At 42.5% G+C, this 22,527-nt stretch overlaps 1 protein-coding gene across 2 annotated transcripts; it reads right to left on the reverse strand.

Moving 5' to 3' along the window:
* Window positions 1-79: 79 nt before the first annotated feature.
* LOC139667538 (molybdenum cofactor biosynthesis protein 1-like) lies at window positions 80-11,183 on the reverse strand. Of its 2 annotated transcripts, none has more exons than XM_071547030.1 (11): window positions 10,891-11,183; window positions 9,379-9,481; window positions 8,188-8,355; window positions 6,894-7,058; window positions 5,377-5,438; window positions 4,556-4,667; window positions 3,868-3,980; window positions 3,227-3,337; window positions 2,968-3,088; window positions 2,449-2,496; window positions 80-2,100 (listed from the first exon to the last, which is right to left on the reverse strand). In XM_071547030.1, the coding sequence occupies exons 1-11, from the start codon at window positions 11,107-11,109 to the stop codon at window positions 974-976; spliced, it is 2,349 nt and encodes a 782-aa protein (XP_071403131.1). In that variant the 5' UTR covers window positions 11,110-11,183; the 3' UTR covers window positions 80-973. The 2 variants fall into 2 exon arrangements, with proteins under 2 accessions (XP_071403131.1, XP_071403124.1); XM_071547023.1 differs by having other exon boundaries at window positions 9,379-9,484.
* Between the last annotated feature and the right edge of the window lie 11,344 nt (window positions 11,184-22,527).

Below are 22,527 nucleotides of genomic sequence, written 5' to 3' on the forward strand. Positions count from 1 at the left end.
TATCCAGTGTTGGTACGAACAGAGGTAGGAGGAATAAAACAAATGAAATAAAATCCAGTAAATGCCAGACAGAGTGCATATCAAAGTGTTTACTGCTCATGAATCAATTCACATCATGAATAATTCTCTGTATTTTTTCCAGTAGTGATTTTTAATATCGCAGACTATTAATGATGAAAAGAACATTGATGAGAATAGCTTACACGTCACATATATGGAGCAAAACAACGGAATTCATGTTGAAACATAATTCTAGAAAAAAAAATCATGGAGCTGTTAATTATTCCAGTGTAAATGATTGAGAGCTGCAACCAATGAGACTAGTGTGTCGAGGAATGTACATGTGATGTTTCACTCCAAGCCAAGACAAGTCACCAGGACACTGCAGTGTGCGCTCTGCTGCTCTCAATACTGTACGGTTACATCTTCCAGGTCAAAGCAACTGGCTTCATTCAGAATAAAATGGCGTTCATCTGTGAAGGCTTTATCAAAGTTCGTGTACACCGATAAAAGATGCATTTCTTTTAGAGGACTGATAACACTTGTGAATGACTGGAGTGCCCCCTAGAGATGCAAAGCTGCATTTGCACTAACCATTTCACACTGTACAGCCCCAGTATCTCTGGCCTGCTTCACTTGTAAACTGCTCAAACTCAAATGTATATGACAAGAAACAAACAACCTGCTGCATGGTACTGAAATTAAATCCTTCAAATCTGTAGAACATTACTAAATCAAATAAAACATGAACAGAGTTGAGATAACGTGTTTCATATTGTGTGGGTCTAGTGTACTGACTCTCAGAAAAAGCAAATGTAACAATGCTTGGAAAGGCAAAAAAAACAGAGATAAGCAATCGAGGAAAGTACAGGCAGTATGGTGTTGCAATGACAGAAAGTTTGATTCCATGTTCATTTAATTCAGTAAGAAAATGTGCACTGAATAAAGAAAAGCCAGGGTGCAGGGTGATAGGTCAGGGTTGACGGTGAAAGTCCCTCTTCCCGCCCGTCTTACTGACCAGCTCTACGTCTGTGATGCGGATGTCATGGCTCACCGCCTTGCACATGTCGTAGAGGGTCAGCGCCGCCACGGTCACGGCGGTCAGGGCCTCCATCTCGACCCCCGTCCTGCCCGTGGTGCGGCAGCTGGCCGTGACCACGGCGGCGTTCCGCGGCTCGTCGAGGTCAAAGGTGACGGAGGCGTGGTCCAAGGGGAGCGGGTGGCAGAGCGGGACGAGGGCCGCGGTCTGCTTGGAAGCCATGATGCCGGCTAGCTGCGCCACCGCCAGCGCGTCGCCCTTAGCCAGCTGGTTGTCCCGCAGCAGCCGGAAAGCGGCGGGGCCCAGGCTGACGGTGGCGCGGGCCGTGGCGGTTCGCCGCGTGGCGGGTTTGCCGCCGACGTCCACCATGGCGGCGCGGCCGTGGGCGTCCGTGTGCGTCAGCTGGGCCGCGGCGGGATCGTCCGGTTCGTGGGTGCTGGAGAGATCTGTGCCCGACTTCCGATCTCTCGCGCCTTGTTTGAATTTGGGGTCTTCACTGGAAGTCTGTTTGTGGCACAGTCTAATGCTGTGGTGTGTATTGGGACTTGTTTTGGCATTCTTAAGTAGTGTGCAAAAAGAGGGAATTCCTGGGGTCCTGATGGAGTGGCTCTTAAATGCAATAGCACCCATGGCTTGTGCGTACCTGAGACAGTCTGCATCAATGTGACTCATTACTTTTGTGCGTATAGCAGAACCCGCGGTCTTAGTTTGACAACGGGAGAAAGTGAGAGTATTACTGGACTTAGGAGAACGGAGGGGTGCTACATTGTGGAGGTCGTCGGTGCCGTAACGTTTTCCTCTGTTGATGTGCGACCTCAGATGGGTACCCCCACTCATGAGGGTTCCCAGGAGGCGAACAGGGGCTGTCCCTGTTAAAACAGTGCAGCCTGGAAGGCACAAAGCGCCCTCTCTATCCAGGATCGCCCCCCTGCTGGAGTGGCACAGCTGAGGAGCCGTTGTTTGAGTGAGGGATGTGGGATCTGTAAGCTGGGAGACAAGGGGGGAAACCCTCTGGCTGTCTTGTGACTCTGGCAGAGACAGAGGCCTTTGGGACGTGGCGCCTGATGGACAAGCAGAATATTAATCAGGGAGACAACTCCTAAGCAACGAAAGAGCATACCTAACAAATTCATAATTAGATGAAGATCCATAAGGAGATGCATTCTATTTTGCTGACAGTTTTAAAAAAGCGACAAAAGTTTGTGATTCTTATCAGTTTAGGTGTAAATGCATTGTCAAGCTGGATAATCAACTGTGAGTAGGAGATGATAAATGCAGAAAACAAAAAAAACAAAAACATGGCGATACAGCCCATAAACAGATGATGATCATATGACTCCAAATTAGGACTGAGGCGTGACAAGAGCATGTCAGTGTGTGAGAATTGTACGTACAGCCACTTCACCCACCAATGAGGATCATAGGCCTGTTCTTCATCTGGGAGATATTGAACATGCCTGAAGAGAGAAACAAGAAGAGATTGTATGTTTACCATCATAACACATTATATTCCATTAGCAAGTAACTCCCTTCAAGAATCTATGCATGTACACACACAAATGGGGTTGCCTATGGTCCCAGTCTGAGTAGCACTACTAGAGAGAGAGAGAGAGAGACAGGAAGACCACACCAGAGGACCAGAGAGAGTGGAAGAGTGGTAAATGGAGAAAGGGGAAGGAAGGAAGTATATTATGAAACGAATTATTTATTTATATATTATTAAGCTAATAAATAGATGTATTATTGCTACACTTCCTCCCGCCAAAACAGCACAAATCAGGTGAACCTAAAGGAATATAAAGAAAAAAATTCTACTCAGTTCCTAACCTTTTTTTTGGGCACAGAAAAGATCTGACAGATTAAATCAGTAACATTAAACAAATGACTACATTGGATTTATCATAAATGCAATATAGTGACATGTCTACCTGCATGTTGTTTCTTCTTCCTGCCCACAGCCGCCCCGATGATTTGCAGCAGCTCTTCGTCAGACGCCCCGGAGCGCAGGACATCTCTGAGGGACACCTCAGAGTTACCGAACAAACACACCTGGGGGAAGACAGAGACAGAATTGAGTATGAAAATGTAAAAATAAGTCCAAGAGATGTGGCACATCTGTGCTGCATAAACACAAAAACAGATACTCGCAGCTCCATGAAGCCCGACAATGTAAAACTGTGGCTTTACCTTGAGGTTGCCATCTGCGGTGAGGCGCAGGCGGTTGCAGGAACCACAGAAATGGTCAGACATGGAGGTGATGAAGCCCACCTGGCCCTTGAAGCCTGGTACTTTATATGTCTGGTATAGGGAAGAGAAGGGGGTCAAAAAAAACTGCCCCTGGGAGAACTACATTTGAAAAAAAAACATCTCAACCACTTGAAAACTGCTTGATCTGACTTCTACACCAGGCACTTGAGCAGACTTGAGGAAATCTCCCTCCCTCACAAAATAAGCTAGACCAAGCGTTCCCCCTTTTGTCACTGTCAAAACCTCAGCTGCTGACACCTTTGTTTCAGTTGGTATCAGTATTAGAAACCAAATATGTGTCTGGGCATGAGTTAAATATTCCTAAGTCCAACCACATTAGGACTCAATGACGTGTAGTACAGAATAAATCAATGTTCCAGAGGGAAGTCATGATGAAACTGGCAACCTTGTAGGAATTCAACTTAATGCATGTTAGCCTTAACATGAATGGATGGTATGTCATCCTAATTTGTTCTTATGGGGCAGTCAGGACGCTGAATATTTCATTTGGACAACTATTCCAGTACTTGACAGGAGCAAGTTAATAATTCAGAGATTTAGTCTGGTGGGACGGAACTGACCTTGGCTGTTTCTGCGTGTCCGATGGGAAGCATTTCCAGGGCAGGCCACTGCTGCCGTATGTGGTCCAGCATTTCCTGGTAGCTCACCATCTTCTTGAAGTTCCACTTGTTGCCTGCAAAGAGGGCGAGAGGCATTGCAGATCACTATAGGGTGAGACAATCCAAAAGCTACAGCATCTTTCAACTTATCACTCAAAACAAACCGGTGACTCGTGCCAAACTTCAGAAATCAACCAAACACACGCTGTACAAAAGCACATCAGTAATTCTTCTCTCAATAGGAATTAATGCTTTAAACTGCATCAGATTTTTTATCATGGACATGTGGTGTTTCTTTTTTTGTGCATAGCCATCACTCCCACAGGCTTCCGGTGCATCTGAAAATTTCCCTTAAACATCTTGAAAGCCTGCACTTTACCATACTTCATGTAAAAATCATGCTGAGCTCAGCTTGCGGACCGCAACTCTTGCTTTTCTCGACCTCTCACTCCGCTATCAATACTGCTCTCTCCACCTACACAGTGGGCGTGCAGTCATATATGTATTGAACAACAATTCCATGTTTCTCAAGATTTTTAGTGTAATCCCCAAACCTTTCTAGACATGGAAATGATCACATCCATTCTCCATACTTCTCCAGACTTTCTAGACGTATGTAGAAAGCTTTTTGTAGGAAGCGAACGCTCACCATCGAAGGGCATGTATTCGATGAAGCGAACCTCCAGGGGCTTCTTCTCTGTCAGGGCCACAAAGTCCAGCAGCTCGTCCTCATTGAGTCCCCGCATGACCACACAGTTGACCTAGAGAGGGCAGCACACAACAAGCTCAAGCATTTTATCATCCACCCAGGCATCTGCACAAATACAGCAGTTCACTGGAAATGTGTGACCCAGCAGTTAATTGGCTGACATAGCCTAGAGTTGAAACTTACCTGAAATACACCCAAAACAGAACACAACTCCCCAAAGCCATTTTATTCACATGAAAGCCAGAGTGCTTACTATGTTAACATGTAACTGGCATCATCAGATCACTACTAGAAGTTTTTTTCCCACTCGTGTAAGTATGAGGGATTTTTTTACATTTGACGTATCACAGGTTCATTCGCCCAAATAAGGGATTCTGGATAAAACTACCAATCCATGCCCTCCTCAGCAGGATTTAGGAGCTAAATACACTTCAGCTACCTCACCAGAAACAGTGTTTATATCCAGTAAATGGCCGCTCTGCTCTTTCAAACCTTGGTGAATGGCTATAAAAATACTCAACTGTGACATCTGGAGAAAATAAGTGCGATTCAAATCCACTTTCTCAGGGTTTTAAATCCCAATATTGCATTTTTTCTTTCTCATTATCACATATGATATGCAGATCTATCTGTTTGGATCTCTGAGGTTCCAGTAAACAAGGTAATTATGTAATGACAAAATAATGTACTACCTTTTGATTAGCAATGGCAAATATGTGTGAAATGTAAATAAAACATGAAGTAAGCTTGTATAATGCTACCTTGACAGGGTTGTAGCCCATCTCGATGGCCTTATCAATGCCCTCCATGACCTTGTGGAACCCTGGGAAAAAAACAGAAGAGTGAAGAGTGAAGTGTCTAACCAAGGATGAAGATCAATAAAATAATAAGCCTAAAGTAACAAATAAACAAAATTATGTAGAGTCAATTTTTTCAAATAGTGGATACATAAAGTAACAGAACTCTTCAAAGTAAAGATAAGAGTGCGACTGTTGGGAAGGTTGGTGAAAATGTACTGAGCCGTAAAACTAGCAACAGGCTATCTTGAGATAAGAGCTGACTGAAGCACCAAAGTGTCCCTGGAACAAGTGGACTGCTTCCTCGTTTACAGGCTTTTACAACATAAACATTGCTTTCTCTGTTCACCGCATTTTCACCTTGGACTGGGCCTATGAATTGCCACAAACCCCTATTATACAAACAGCTACAGCAAACCCCTTAGCAGCAGTCAGAGCTATTTAACAGCAAACCGCCAAGGTCAGACTCTCTAGCTGTGCTTTCATCCACACAAAACCCACAAATCTAGGGAGAATCTGGTAGGTTCCTAGGCTTATGTTGCTAATTTCTCACTAATACGTATCAAATGGCACATGTGCTGTGATTCAAATCCTAAACGAGCTGAGTGGAGGCTAAAAGGCATTTTATACTTGCTCAATCCTACAATGTGCAGTGCATGTGAAATGAAATTTGACACAAAAGCTAGTCTGTTGCCGATCTCTCCTCGGCCCGACCCCCAATGTCAACCTTTCACTGAAAAGCCAGCGCTGTGGAAGAGGATTGGCTCAGGTTTTGCTTTTCTCTGTGTGCCAGTACCGCTATCGCCCTCTTGTTTTCTCGCTCGCTCTCTCTCTAATCTCAGTCAGTCCATCTGTCTCTGCCTCCCAAACGCCAACCACCCAGAGCTCTGGCCCTTTGTCACCTCCACTCCACCTGCCACCTCCCCCAATGTGCGGTTAGAGTATCGACTTAGGTTGTAAAAAGTGTAAAAGGTGTTGGACAAAGAGAACGGCAACGCTAGAGCGATGTTAGATCTTGCTGTATTACTCTCTAGTGATCAGACCCACCCAAATGATGCCTCACTGAACAGTATCACCGTCTAACTTTAGCCTAGCTAACTCTGGTTGTCTTGGAGTGTGATAAATATATAATATTCAGAGATATAAGAGTGCAGCAAGAGTAATATCTAACTTGACGTACATAGACCTACAGTCTGTGTTGTGTTGAATCTACAGTGTAGATTAAAAAAAAATGAAAATGAAAATGACAGATATTTTAGCAAAAGTATCACACAAAGATATCTCACTGTTCATAGACTTATATTGAAGTAGGAGCTCATAACTTGTTTCTCTCTGACACTCTCTATTCTTGTACTTCTATCTCTCCTTTTTAGCATCACATCTAATATTACATTTCCTCCTTTAAAAATGGCTCCTATAGGCCTTGCTGCTGACATGACAGGTCAAAGCCTTTCTGTCTGTTAGCAGTCACTCTCCTGTACCTTTCCGCCTCACGATGAACTCAAACTTGGCGGGGACCAGTGAATCCAGGCTGATGTTAATCAGGTCCAGGCCCGCTTCCTTCAGCTTGGGCAGCAGCCGGGCCAGGTTCATGCCGTTGGTCGTTACCGCAATGGTTTTGAGGCCCTCCAACTTCCTCAGCTCCGCTATACGGGTTGAGAAAATACGGAAAGGCGAGAGAGAGACAGAGAGAGAGAGACAGAGAGAGAGAGCATGATTGTGATTACAAGTGTGCTATATAGTCTGAGAAACCAGCTCTACCTTATTCATTTATTACATACAGGTCACCCCCCCCCCCTTCCCAACACACACACACACACACACACACACACACACACACACACTCAGTATCACTTCTTGCTAGACAACAATACAGAAAACATAAAGGTCCAGTGGGATTATTGGTTCAACTTAACACTACAAATGATTCACTTCAGTGAACTTTAACATGGATCATGGGTCATCAAGTGATCACTGCTGATCTTCACAAGACTGTTGGTAGCTGCATAGATTAACCATCTTTCTACCACATCATTACCATTCCACGCTGGTTCAATCAGCCATGATGTGCTCCAGTTGTGCACCAGACTCAATACAATAGACGAATTCCTCAGATTGTGATCCTCTGTGGCCCAGATTGCCACGGTTAAGTCATAAATTAAGATAATAGATAACACATCACAGGACCTAACACACAGCTGTGGTGTAGCAAATCCATTTCCCTGCTCACACATACCACATATAAGAGGCCGTTCCTCTCCTCGTGTCACTTACAAAAGCTCTAAGTCAACAGGGGGAAGGAACCTCATGAATCATAGATAGCTTTGGATCCCAAACGTTGAATCATTCCTCTGAAAAGGCTGTCACTACATCCACTTAGTCATGCGGTGAACTGTACAAAACTATTTGTGTTGGGCACAAGTTGGTCGCAAGTGTCACAGCGAGTCAAAACAGCTTTCGACATTCTGGTTCTGTGATAGAAAAAATAGAAACTACAATCTTGGGAAATAGAGGAAAGCACCCATGTTTGTACATTGACCCCAAGACATGGGGAGCTAACAGGCCAGCTTACCTGTCAAAGTCTATTATTGAAGAATAGCAGGCACGGAAATATACTTGATACTTGATCTTACCCCTTTCAATGTAAAATCATAACAATTGTAAGATATACTTTCCCACATGAAGCATACACATTACGGGTGAAATAAACACTTCAATCACTCTTCTCCTCTGCATCCTCAGCACCCCCATTTTCTCCATTTACCAGCTCCTTACCAATGATGTCCAGCACATCAGGTCTGATGAGGGGCTCTCCTCCGGTGAGGCGGATCTTCTCCACCCCCTCCTGGACGAAGAGGCGGGCCAGGGTCAGCACCTCCGAGGTGGACAGCAGCTGGGCCCGCGGCGTGAGCTTCACTCCCTCCTCCGGCATGCAGTACTGACCTGAGAGCAGGTAAGGGGGTTAAAATGGTACCAAGGTAACAATAATATCTGACGTTCAGTGGATGCCTTTATGCTACAGTATCATGAGTTCACATATTTTTCAGTGTGGGTGGTTCTGGTGGGAATTGAACCCCTAACTGTGATAATGTCACAGTTAGGGTTACAGTCATTTCTAGGCTGACATCATCATTCCCATCATCATCATCATTATTATCTTCACCACCACCATAAACTATCACCTTAAAATAAGCTTTATTTTTACAAGGACAGATCCAACCACAATAACATATTGCACTCATTTGTCCATTACTCATTTTAGTTTATTTTCAGTGCACATTAGGTTCATTGTGACCATAAAAGCCATTGCCCGAGTCAGCACCCAGTACCCATCTTCTTGAACTGAGATTTAAACTATAAATTAAAACTATAACTTCAAATTTGCATTGCATGCAGCATACTGTACGAGCTACATTATAAATGAGAAACTGCACTTAGACATTAGCTGGCAATGGAGCATGATGCCAACCTCCATTAAACAGAAAGAGATGCTGAGAAGAGGCAGCTTTATAATGATGGTGGAGCAAACATTACCTAAAGGGGATTGCAATAAAGAGGCTTTTTAACAGGCTCTCATTGGTAGCTGTGATTAATAATAAATAACATGTCTGGATTGGTTGTGATTCCCAAAAGGTAAACCTTGAGGACTTGAGACAAACTGTACTGGCTTGACGTCAACAGTCGACCAAAAGGGCAATGAATTAAAAGGGGGCTTTTAGAGATGATGGATTATGGATTTTTGTTAAACACATATGGAACCAATCTGAGAGACTATGTTCAAAACATCAGTTCCCATATTATGCTGCTGTTTGCTCTATTTTAGGGTGAGAGTCCCCTAATGTTTGGAAAGACTAGTCTTCAATCAGATGACACAGGTTCAAGTCCCATGTCAGCAAGCGTCCCCCCTACTGAAGTGCGCTTGAGCACCTTTAAGGCTCTTGGCATGGCAGAAATAGGCCTACTTACAGCGCAGGTTGCATTTCTCAGTCAGGGAGATGCGCAGGTAGCTGTGCCTCCGGCCAAAGTTGTCCGTCAAGAACGCTGAAAAGGGGATGTTGTTGTCATTTAACTTCTGCCTCCGACTCCCAGAGGAAGCCAGCTCCTGGGTAACAAAAGCCAACAGGAAAAATGTGAAAAAGCTTGCACAGCCTTTGTAGGAACTAGTCTGAAGAATAGAAATAGATGGTAGTAAGACGATAGTAGCATCACCAAACCCTCAGACTGACAATTGCAAATGTTTGTGGCATCCATAAAAACAACAGTGTTCTTCTGTTAATTTACAAACACATTTCGAACCACTTAGCGCAATACAATGATGGACACTGTTGCCTACGTTTGAGGCTGAATCTGTGCCACTGAGCCAGGAAACAGTTAAGGCATGTCAGACTAAAGTTTGACCGTAAATGACATTTCCGCAACATGTGATAATCCAGAATGGCCACATTTTACGCTAATGTGTTGCGACACATCAAAGACCTTCACCAAGTCAACCATACTGAGGGAGCTCCACATGTGTTGTAAATGGCTTGTGAACTTTGGATGTCAATAATGGACTGCTGTTAGGTCAAAGGTTGCAAGTACAAAAGCAAGCACATGGCTCACCAGTAGGTTAGATACAGTCAGGTAATCACAGGATCCAGCCAGTTACTGAATCCCTATTTAATGCTATATGAATCCCCCCTCCTATTCCTGTGCCCTAGTAACTACAGTCTGAGGAGAATGGTTTTAATCCACTGGTCCTCAGTACATATAACTAGCCTAAAGGGTCATCTTCCTTTAATAAAACTTCTGGAAAGACCCTTAAAAAACAACAATGAGTTGAAATCATGCACTACCATTCATATTTATATAAATCATTCTTAATGGAAGCAATAATCATCTACTCTGCAATAGATACAAAAGGAAATAAAGATTGCCTGCAATAATGACAATTTTCTGACATTAAAAACAAGAAAACTCAATAAGCATAGTGTCATCTCTCCATTACTCTTTCATGTTTTAGGTAAAGGGTTTACAAACGTTTCCATTTCAATAGACACACAATCCATCCGCCTGTGTTGTGTTGATTTAGTAGCAATCATTATCGTGGTGTCTACACTGTAAGAAGGCACATAATATTAGAGAAAGTGAACCTAAGAATAGCCAACCTTAAACATTCTCTAGTTGGGCTAATTTCTAGTGAAATAAATTACACTGAAAATAAACCACTCTACATTTTGCTGGGCTCCACTGTTGTATGCTAGCTACTGGTCTAACATGTAGTCAGTGTAACAGAGTTAGTTTACATTGGGCCTGGACTGGGCCCTGGTCAGGACGCAGGTTGCGGTCTGTTACAAACTGGCCACAGCCTAAAGCCGTCGGCAAACCTGTCACTGTTTATTACAATATAACTACAGTAGCCTGTAGATACATGCCGACAGCGAAAACCTTATCGGGCAAGTATATAGGCATATAACTTTACTATCTTGAATTCATTACCTGCTTTGACCTGGTTTTCAGAGGTGCGGCGAAGTTGGGAGCGACTGAAGTCGAGTCTCCAAGTTCAAGTTCATTTTCCTTGTGCGTAGCGCTGGAATACCGTCGCAGAATTTTTCCATTTGCGCATTGTACGAAGAGTTTACCTACATGTGCTAAAGCTTCCCTGGTGCCGGTATGTCGGTCTAACAAGCGGCAGCACATGCTGCCGTGAGCAGACATGGTGTAGAAATTTCCTGAAAGTGCCAGTAGATGTTTACTGTGTCTGTTTAAGTCTCTTCTCAAGGCAGGCAGGCAGGCTGCTACTCTGCAGTCTAACAACGTCAGTTCACCCTGGAAAAGTGGGAGGGGCTTCCCGGGGGCGTGGCTACACCAGCCAATCATGTGGAATTACGCAAGTGCTGATGCTTGCTGGGTAATGTAGTGAGTCCATGGTTATTTTGGTGTGTGTGTGTGTGTGTGTGTGTGTGTGTGCGTGTGTGTGTGTGCGTGTGTGTGTGTGGAGTCAGTCAATTCTGTTCTGCATGAAATAACCATGTGGCACAGTCGGTCAGTATGCAGCAGAACAGCATCCTCTGCTGGATCTAGAAGTTAACTCCACATCAACTTCACTTAACAAGTTGGTGATGCATAACACCTACCTGAATTCTCCACAGATTCCTTGAAATGTTTCTTTTTCAGATCACTAAATATTCTAATACAGATCCCTGACTATATGCAACACTTGGATAAATTCGGGAACCTGGTTTGTGGGGGAACAGCTATCAAACACTTGCCTGACTCTCACCCTGAATCAGCATTTTGCTTTGCTTCATTCTTCTGGAAAAGCCATTCCTGTAACAGTTTTGAATGTATTGTTCAAACTGAATGCAACAACAGTGATTGCACCTTCCTTGTTTGTATCATTGTACCTACAATGTATCAGCTGGTGTCCTTTAAATGAAGAGGGGGATTGTGCCATGACCTTCCACCTTATTACCTTCCACCCTCTGAATAAATAAAAGAGCCAGGTAATTTGCTCTACATTTTAAGAATAGTAAAAAATTCATAGAACTAAAATTGGGAAGCTTGGTCCTGTCCTCTTTTACAATGTTCCTCTGCATAATGAGCCATTCATCAGCCTCCTGAAGCTGTAAAAAAAGAACCTGAACCTTGGAAGCCATTTGGATCTCATGCGCTCACATTCCCTATCATGATCTAGAGTCCATTCGATACAATGTGACAAGAGTGCTTCGTGCTTTTTGTATATAGATAATGAGGAGTTGCTTAAGAACAGACTGTTAGATGCCATGTTAATGAACCAGTATCTAATGATTAGTGCCTGGATATCTGTGAATCTGCATAATGAGCACTTACTTAATGAATCTGATTAACTCTGAATAAGGTGCTAAATGGCACATAACCAATAACAAATCATTACTTCCTTATTAGCTCCATATTAGTTCATACCTTTGTGTCCCCTTAAGTGAAGTAGTGCATCACCCTACCCTAAATGGTAACTAATGGATCATGATATAATTATGCATTTCTAGTTTGATCTGCTACTTTACTTGAGGGGACACAAAAAGTAGCCTATTAACTAATATGGAGGTAATGGACATTATAGAACAAGACTGACCAGGTAATTCTGGATCTTTCAAAGGTATCTGAAAGCTAAAAATGAAGTTCTGGTCAATTCAGAGGTTTCTTATACGTATACGTTTTCTATATTACAGTGGCAAATAGATTGTTAACGGATGGTATATGTTTTTCACCATTCCTTGCCTCCTCTCCATGCATGCAAATGTAGCCCCAGCTGCCATGTACTGAGTCATTCACTCCTACAGTCCCACTGTGATACATGTGTAGAGTCTGGCTGACCACTCGTCACTGCAATCTCAATGGGAAGAGATTTGTTGCAGCCTGTGATTTATACACTAGATGGCGCCGCTTTCTTGATTTTGCTTTTGGTGACACTGCAAGACAATTTTGCATTTATAACTGGAATGAAAAGGGGGTTTAATCCACCAGATGAGTGTGCTGACATCAGAAATTTGTTGTTCAAGTAATAAAAACCCCCTGAAAAGAACACTGACTGGAGGACAATGTGGGTGTCTTTCAGTCTTGCTGAAAAATGCCATCTTACTGTAAAAGAAAAGCCACCTATAATCATTTCAAATATGATGTCCCTATGCTCAAGATCAATCCATATTTGTGAAAATGAAAACTCTCTCCCAAAGCTAAAACCAGGAGAGTCAAGTGTCTTATTTATCTCTATGAAAGTCTATAGGGTCATGTAAGCTGATCACACCTCATCACACCTGACTGCTGATTTTGCGGAGCAGCAATGCTGTGTTCAGGCCTACTTCTGAATATCTACATTCCTACAATATCTACTTTTGCGTATCTACATTATTTATACTTGACAAGTGTCACTGGTTGGGAGATGTTAGGTGTTCACTGCACTGTGAAATGGGACACTACAAGTGAATGGCAGCAGCTCCAGAGGCTGCTGTCTTTTTAAGCACTTGGTCTGTTGGAAAGTATTACTCAGAATAAAATCATTTCATAAGTAAAACCTGGCAATGTTATTGAGACTTCAGTTTGTGCCTGAAATAGTGTGCATGTGCTTCAAATAAAACACAAAAATACAGTACATTGTATCTAAAATGACATTAAAAAGAACACCTACACCTACAATTTGTCTAGTCACTACGCCCAAACAACTGGGCATGAGCAGTGGGATGAGATCTGATCATACTCATACATAGAAAACAAAAGACTGGTTATTAGTGTTTATCCTGCTGTAAACACATGAATTCCCATGTGATGAGCACCAGAGAGCAGTTGGCTTCCTTTGCTCCTTCCTCTCCGCAGTGAGGTGAAGCATAATTACATAATCTTGACCCTGCAAACATACTGTACCCTTAGGATTTAAATTCAAGTCTGTATCTTCATAGTTATTGATATATAATCATCTAATAGTAGAAATCCCAGATCTAGATCACTACTAAAAAGGTAAATTCTTTCATACATTTTGGAGATATCCTGCTGACAGACAGACAGACAGACAGACAGACAGACAGACAGAGAGGCAGACAGACAGACAGACAGACAGACAGACAGACAGACAGGCAGGCAGACAGACAGACAGACAGACAGAATAATGGAACAATTCTCCAGCTTTGGGTGAATATTATCAAATCACTTCTGCTTCTCAACACTTGCCGCAATCCCTCTCTCAGGCTGTTTGTTCCTCCCCTTCTGCTATGGTGATAATATCGTTGGTGATAGCAGTTAGCAGTTATTTAAGAGCGATGATGGAAAAAATACTTTATTAATTTACCTGTTGTGCTGAAGCGGATAATTGTTCTGGATGATGACATCAATGTGCAATAACAGCAGTCACCAAGGCTCACTCAAGAAGGACATGATTATAGAACATTCATAAACACTGACACACTTGACATTGATTATAATCATCAAGATTGCATGGTGGCAAAGAAAAAACACAATGTTGGCTGCTTTTTTCCCCCCCTTTATCGATCATAAAGGTTATTGACTGCATAGTTATTGATCATCTTTTGTGTCCACACTGTTCTGGATATTTTAAGGAACCCTTCGTTTTCACTACCTTCCTCCCCTCTCCTTTTAGCACCTGATCTGCATCCAACTGCATGGACCGGCTTCAGCAGCCAGCCAAGAACACTGTGAAACATGCTGATTTTCCCTCAGTCCATCTTTGATTTTTTTTCTCTTTTTTTTTTTTTTTTTTTTTTGCCATGTCTCTTTGAAACGAGACACCCCGCCGGCCTTGACCTGAATGTAATATCTTTTTACCTCCGCGTGTCTTTCGGGTTGTCAGCTAAATGTAAGCAGGCCCCCCTCCTCCTTAGCCGGCCTCCGTGTCTCACCGCCTGGACACCGGAGACGGCTGATACCGGCGTGAGCTCATGCTGGATCTCGCCGCTGCCTCGCCAACCCGTTTTCAAATGCAAATGTGACACGCTGCATCTCAAATGTGTGCAGAGGTGTTCCACAAAGACTTAATTACTCGGTGAAGACCTAACCTAAAGCGAAGGACGACAGATAGAAAGGCTGGAGGATGACCCAAAATGACTTTCAACCAAATATCTAATGGAGAATCAATGAAAGCAGAGGCTTGGAAAGAAAAGAGAGAGTCCAGATGTATTATGTGTGAAACGCCTCTTTAACAGATGCTTGGTCGTGTTTTGAGCTGAATCCATTACATAACATAGCCTTGGTTGTAATGCGTGTGTTCTATCTGATCTGGATTGAACCTTTAAAGCGCATACGTCTGAACTTCTCACACATGCATGTCGTTCATTAGTGAAAAAGTCTTGAAATCAAAGAATGCTACATGGAGTCTGATGTTCATTTTGACCCACAATCCCCTGCAGCGCTACACCAAACAGGCAGGTGATGTTAGGTCGTCTGCAGGCCCATTAGTCCCCTTGAATGGTTGGAATGGCAGTGGTAATTATCTTGTCATGACACAGCAATTAAGCGGCGGTATTTAAAGCCGGCGCCTCTCTGGAAAGTGAATCCTCAAATGATAGGCTCGCTTCCCACTCCGCTCGTCCGGCGGCGCTCTCTCTCCGATCCTGCGTGGGCGTGACTTGTCTATTGAAATGGAGGGAACGTGAATTTGCATATGGCTAATACCAAGCGGTGTCACGCTGTAGCAGGCCAAGGCCCCGCCGTTAATTATGATCATTGTGGTGCCTGTCTGTGGGTTTGTTTTACGAGTGCTGAGCGGTGGAGGTGATTAACGCTGGTCAAGTCCTTCCATTTAACAGTGAACTGAGAAAACACTTTAATTTCTCTCTGGAAGATGGGTATATTGTTTTCACATGCCTCCTGTTTTTTTTTTTTTTTTTTTTTAGCTTTTTATGATTAAAGGGACTAGTGTTTTCTACAGGCAATTGTAGTGACAGACAACATCATATTTTATGATGTCAGAAAAGATGGAGACATGGAAAATAGCTTGTCAAATCACCTCAATGAGGACATGAAAGTTTTCTATTCTATTCTATTCTGTTCTACTCTATCCTATCCTATCCTATGCTATTCTATTCTATTCTTCTGCTCTTCTTCTATTCTTGTTACCACACCAGTAACCACACCAAACATAAAGAGTGTAGAATCAGATATGGGCAACTTAGATTTGACTCATAATTAATACAAACACATATTTGATGCACTCAGAAGAATCCCTCTCCCTCATCTGATTTTATTTATTCCACTTTTTTAACAAGACCTCCAGCTGAGCCAACCTTTCCAGTAGGGCTACAATTTGCTAAGTGGGTGTGTTTTGGTATGAAAAGGTTATAGAATTACCAGAAATGTTTTTCTCCTGAAACAGTAAAAATGAGGAGGTGGGGCGATCCTTACAACCAATTTGTCTTATTACACTGTGAGGAATTGACAAATTTTCTGTCTGCGGATTTGTTCCTTGGCAGCCCTGACTGAAGAATTACCCCTGACATTCATCTTGTACAGATCAGGTTGTTTTCCAGCGACTGGCTACAGAGTGCCAGTTAAAATCATTCCTGCCCTCAAGCGGGAACTCATTGTGGTGTTTGGCGCCGCTGAGCCACGCTCCGCAAGCAAATGGTGCAGGTCTATGAGGACATGTAGTCATTAGTCATTGGCATTTGTCATGCCATTTGGGATGCACAAAGCTCCTGTGTCCCTCACATACACTACCAGTCATAAGTTTGGACACACCACATTTTTCTTTATTTTTACCATTTTCCACATTTTAGAATAACAGCAAAGACATCAAAACTGAAATAACACAAATGGAATTATGCAGCGACCAAAAAAAGTGTTCAACAAATCAAAAGCTGTTCCCTAACAGATATTCAAAAAGATTGTTTACCTTTGTGGCATTTTATTCTGCATATATGAGTAGGGTATGAGAGTACTGAACTTCTGCCTAGACCTGTCTCACCATGCCTTATACATATAAGAAAGAAAGTACATGGTTTGTGCCGCGGTCCTCTGACCCACAGAGCCCCCCACCTGATTTATAAAATGTCTTAAACGTCAAGGGCGCTGAGACCTCTAGTCCTGGGGCAGCATCAGCAGGAGCTGCTGAAATATATGAGCAGAGAAATTATAACTATAATCACTGTGGCAAATTACTTGATACGAATGATTATTCAATGATTTATCGCTGCGTTCTTTGCTAGAAGGTGACTTTCATGTTTATGCCCCCCAACCCCTATCCCCAGTGATGCTCCAGGAGCCATGCTGGCCCGAGATAAAGACCGTTATTAGGAATCCACCCTGCACTGCTGTAGATTGGATTCCAGGCACGGACTCCAGGTACCTAAGGTCTCTACATAGAAACGTCCAAAGAACTGCAGTCTTTACAAGAAGAAGAATAAACAAAACTAGACAAGAGCACAGCGTCTGTTGTGTACTAGTGGTTTTAGTTTTTGTGTGTAATATCAGCCCAGACCAGACTTCTGGTGTTGGGTACGGACTCTTCCGTACCTAACATTATTGAAGGTATTGAAGTTCAAGTTTTACAAGTCTCACTGCCATTTGGTGCTGCAAACATGAGAAGTTGTCTATTCAGCTTCAATGCTTTTCCTATTTGTCTCTTTCATATGCAGCTGATACTCTTGACCTTTTCATAGGGCATCGTCAAGTGGTATTATATGAATGTTTAGTTTAGGCTTAATAGCTTCATGAATGCTGGCAGGATAGTCGCAGCTCTGAAAAAGGCTAGCCACCTGGGATAACAACACTAACGATAATTAATATCCTCCCGCGGCGTGGTTCTTTGACATCCAGTGTAACTTGGGAGAAGGCATTGTCCTTTGCTGACTTCATGCTCGGGGAAACGGGGACTCCCAGCGTGCGCAGCGCGGCTCTGAAGTTAATCCTTGAGCCGTTATCAATTCTCTGCCAGAGTGGGTGTTAGCCGCGAGAGACCGCGCAGAAAATGCCGAGACAAAGAGATGCCGAGGAGCAGCGGGAGGACAGCGGTGAAATAACTTTGAACATCAAATGATAGCGGAAGCCTCAGCGCTTTGGGAGGAAGGATTTTCGTAACGACGCAGTGCTGCCGATGCACATCGATTCTATCCATTGATTCTCTAATGAACTTTCACAGAGGAGGGGTCAGTGCGATCACGCCAATTAAACGTTGCAGTCATTAAACTTTTAGGTTGTTTTTCTGCAGTGGAGAAGATATTTTTCAAAAAAATTCTCAAGATTTTTATTTTTATTTTTTTCACTTGGAGTTTTGGAGCTATGAGCTGTGAAGATCAAGGAAAATGCAATCCCACAACATGAATTGCAAATTGCATTTCATGACATGGTTGAAAAGAAGCAATATTCATGCAATATTCCTTCCATGCACTCATATTAAACATCTACTTAAAAAAATATAGATGTTAACTAAAGGCACAGGAATATGACTGACTATAAAATTGCCTTTGAACTATATCAGCCTATGTGATCGGTTTCATTTAATATTTAGAGCTTTTATACAAAAACTGAAAAAAAAACCACAGTAAAATTTTGGGAAAATGTCTTCTTTAGCCGAAAAACACCCAAAACTACTCAGTGAATTCTTTGTTTTAAATAGGTAAATACCCCAGTTACCACATGTAAACAGATCTGGCATGGTGCAACACTGCAGTATGTCCAGTGCCTTAAGGTCCAGATACACTCACTGGCTCATATTACTCTGAGCCTCAGCATCTTGAACTCTCGTCCCTCTTTTACTTCTTAAAGGAGCTATTATTAACCACTGCAGAGGTGAAGCACTTTCCAGTTCCTCATAGATTAATGAAAAGGTAGTGAGCGTGTGAATAATTTAGATTTGTCCTCTTCATTCATCGCTGAACTCTATCTAGACAGATGCCCACTTAACCCCATGCTTTCCTTCCCTTCAACCTGAAGTCTCCTCTCCTTAAATCTCTTCAGGAATCTGTCACTTTGTAATAGGAAGACTTCAAGTAAAATCAGCACTCCACTGTATAGTTTATAAGAGCATGAGTTCCTCCATAGATACATGTGGTTACTATGTATTTGTTGTCAAGTTACTGACATGATTTTAAAAACAGAAAACGATGGTGAAGTGAAGAGTTAACTTTAGTATTAAAAAAAATGCTGTGAAAGAGGAATTTCAAATAACCAAAGCCAAAGCCAAACCTCAGCTATTCAGCTGTGCTAATAGCTGTTCCAGAAATCATCTTTGGACATTTGCCTGCCATATTCCTATTTCAAAATATATCTTAAAGAAAATTTAAGGAAATGCTTACAATGCCATTGTTAAGAAGGTTTGTTGGCATTTTGAGCAGTTATTACTTAAACTTCCCATCAAAATTCCATTCAGACCCAATAGAATTGTAATGGTTTATTCATATGCAGTTGGAATTTTAACCTTGAGATGGGCCCCCTTGTCAAAAAGGTATAGGATTCATAGTCATCAGTTTTGTAGAAATGGAGATTTCTCAAAACAATGATTATTAAAAATGACAAATTAAAAAGCCTAAAATATCTGTTTTCCCACTGTGAACAATTAGAGCAAACTTGCATGTATTCTCCCTAATGACATGGAGATACACTTGGTATTAAAATGGAGATGGCAGAGTTGTCTCGATACAATGTTATCTCAGCAAACCACTGGCCACCCACAAGGTGGTGTTCATCTGGAAGAAATCTAAATCATATATAAAGCCAAAACACCAGATCTGTACCTCACTGGCCATTAAGTCTATCAGGAACAAAAATATAGCCACAACATGGCGGACACAGGACATAACTTTAATCTATGCACTCTCTGTTTATTCTGTCTCTGTTATTTTTTTTTTCTGTTTTTTTCAGGCTTTCAGATTATGCATCTCAATGATGAAATCAGCATATGTGGATGTGAAATGTGGATATGTGGCCAGCATATCAAAAAAAACAACAATCTGTCTGCCCTCAAGCAAAGAACTCGCTGCCTCTCTCATCAGTTTTAGTTTTAAGTTGTTTTTCCTCAGGCTTTCAGTGTGTGTGTGTGTGTGTGTGTGTGTATCAATGATGGAAATGCAGCTACAGTAAGTACATACGGCCAAAAGTACACCTCGGACGAAAATAGTCCCAGCCTACCCTCAAGGAAAGATATTGCATGCTTGCCGCCAGTGACATTTATAAAGAGCAATTTGCGAGAAATGGAATGTGAATAAGGAGCTAGCTCAACCATGTGATTGAGTTTCCCTCATGTCCTCAACGATATTTAGAAAGGCGTACACCCCAGAACAGTTGTTTGAGCAATGAACACATTATCTTTAGTGAGTTTTTCTCAAGAATCGTGGGCACGGTTGTGGATTTGTTATGGTTGACGAGGTGTTAATTCCTTACGGGACAAGAGACGAGTCTTATTTGATTTGCTGAACTATGTTTATGCACAAAAATGATGAAACTTCTTGGTCCTTGGCCTCTGAAACTGCTGTACTATATACAGTACACAGCTATCAAGGCAATCAAGGCTGTTTATAACATACAATAGGTTGGGTCATGCTGTGCAATATGCAAGTGATCAAGAAATTAGAAGTGTTTCTGTTTTTAAAGTCCTTTTAGTGATTGCTACATTTCTCCTGGCATTGAATTCCAAGAGACCAAGAGATGCTAGACGTCCAAGACTCTCTAAAAGTGTTAGAGGCGATCAGTGCCACAAAGACCCAATCAAAGCATTGCCACTCAGCCCTTTTGTTATGTTTGCCATGGATGAGGACCGACGCATTCTTCAGACCCAGGTGAGGTGTTGGTCAGTACGTGCTCGCTCGCGCCTCGTGAAAAAAAAAAACCCACAAGCCAACCTCTCACCTCCTGCCAGCAGTGGCCTTTGCAGAGCACATGAATTATTGACCAAGAAGCTCTTTGCAAAACCAAAAAGAAAAGCAAGACATAAAGAGACTCCAGCCGCAGTGCTTGAAAACACATTTCAGCCAAAAAAAAAAAAACGAGATGGAGTGACCAGCTGTGAGCGAGCGGGGGCCGAGGAGGAGTACAAAGCCATCATTGAGCGGGCAAGGTTGAGTGCTCGCTCAGCGTCAGACCTCGGGCCGGGGAGAAAAAAGTATCTCCGAAAGGTCACCGTCCGGCAGCTTTTACAGCTTAGTTCTCATGATCAATAATTTAGCTGTCAGAGGGATTGTTGAGTCTAAGAGACATTGAGGCGTTTCTCGCACTCTTCATGAAGTGTTTCCTTTTCCCAGTTCCAAAAGCTGAGACGTAAACTGTGGCACTTCTCGAGAACAAGCAAAGTGAAGTTCACCCCGATCAAGCTGTGCCGTACTTTTTAGCATTCGAGACGGCGAGAGAGCCAAGAGGGGTGACATCGGACCAGACGGGGCCTGTGGTGATTTCATTTAAAAGTCGGAGAGGGAATGGTTCCACATTAGAGGAATAACTCCGCTGCACCAATGTCCATGCTCAACGTGAGACATTTCTGGAAAATTGGGCTTTCTGCACCTCAAGCCACAAAAAATTGAAATGAAAACGAAAAATAACATGCTTGGACTTTCTATGTTTGCCAGGCAGCCACTGCCAGAAATGCATTAAAGGTGTGAGTCACTCTGCAAGTAATCCATCATTAGTGAGTTTTCCTCTGTGGCCGAGAATGACTTGTTGCTGTGGTCCCCGGTGGCACCAGCAATGTGATAGCTGGTTTTAGCACCAGATATACAACTTGCTAAATATGTTGAAACTGAGAGGTTTGACTGACAAAAACATGAGGATGAAAAACAAAAAACCTAATCACGTACTACACTGCAAGATATGTTCAAGTCTTATTTGTCCTCAAAACAAGTACCGAAGTGGGACACTTGTTTCCCAGCGGAAATCTACTTTTTTGCAGAATTGTCTTGTACCTTATTTCAAGAAACTCACTAATTTCGAGAAAATTCTGAAAACAAATAAGCAATGAAAACAAGTGAAATTATCTCAACCGTTTTTTTTTTCACTTGTTCGAGGAGAATACGATTTTAAGACTCAATACTTGGGTCTACTTTGGGTTTATACTTTGGGTTTAATTTAAGGACTTCTGCAATCGTTTGATGACTTACAACTACAATTTACCCAAAATATGAGGTTCCTTGCCAGATCATTTCAGTGGACTGAAATGCCAGTCCAGTATTTTGGGACAGGCATTTTTTCCCCTTTTTTTTGATTAAGCACCACATTTAAGCGTAAAAATTTAGCGGATACACATGCGTACATCAAAGGAATGGGAGAAATGAATCGCTGACCACCCCCCACCCCTCAAGCACACCAATTTCTGTGGTCATCCGCATAGTAACCATTGCACAGACGCTGCATCAGTAATCAAAATCACTGTGTGAAACTGTATCTCTGGCTTCGTGATATCAAAACAGTACTGCATTTGTATACTTCTGGTCACTGATCCAAAAATCAAATCCAACACAAAAGTGAAGGCTCTTTTACTGTTTGTTATGATGAAAGTTCATGATCTCACCTCATGAAAATATACAGATTGAAGTACAATGGAAATACGCAGGCAACTGTGACATTGGTCACATTCATCCCCAAAGCGACACTGATATAGGACCAAATGTATGGAATCAGATTTCCAGTAATACAACCCCTTTTCCATCTTCCTGTCTAACTCAG

The sequence above is a fragment of the Centroberyx affinis genome, unplaced genomic scaffold, assembly GCF_046629955.1.
Source record: "Centroberyx affinis isolate AG114_WGS23_722 - 3 ecotype Tasmania unplaced genomic scaffold, CSIRO-AGI_Caff_v1 ptg000267l_1, whole genome shotgun sequence".
In the NCBI taxonomy this organism is placed as follows: Eukaryota; Metazoa; Chordata; class Actinopteri; order Beryciformes; family Berycidae; genus Centroberyx; species Centroberyx affinis.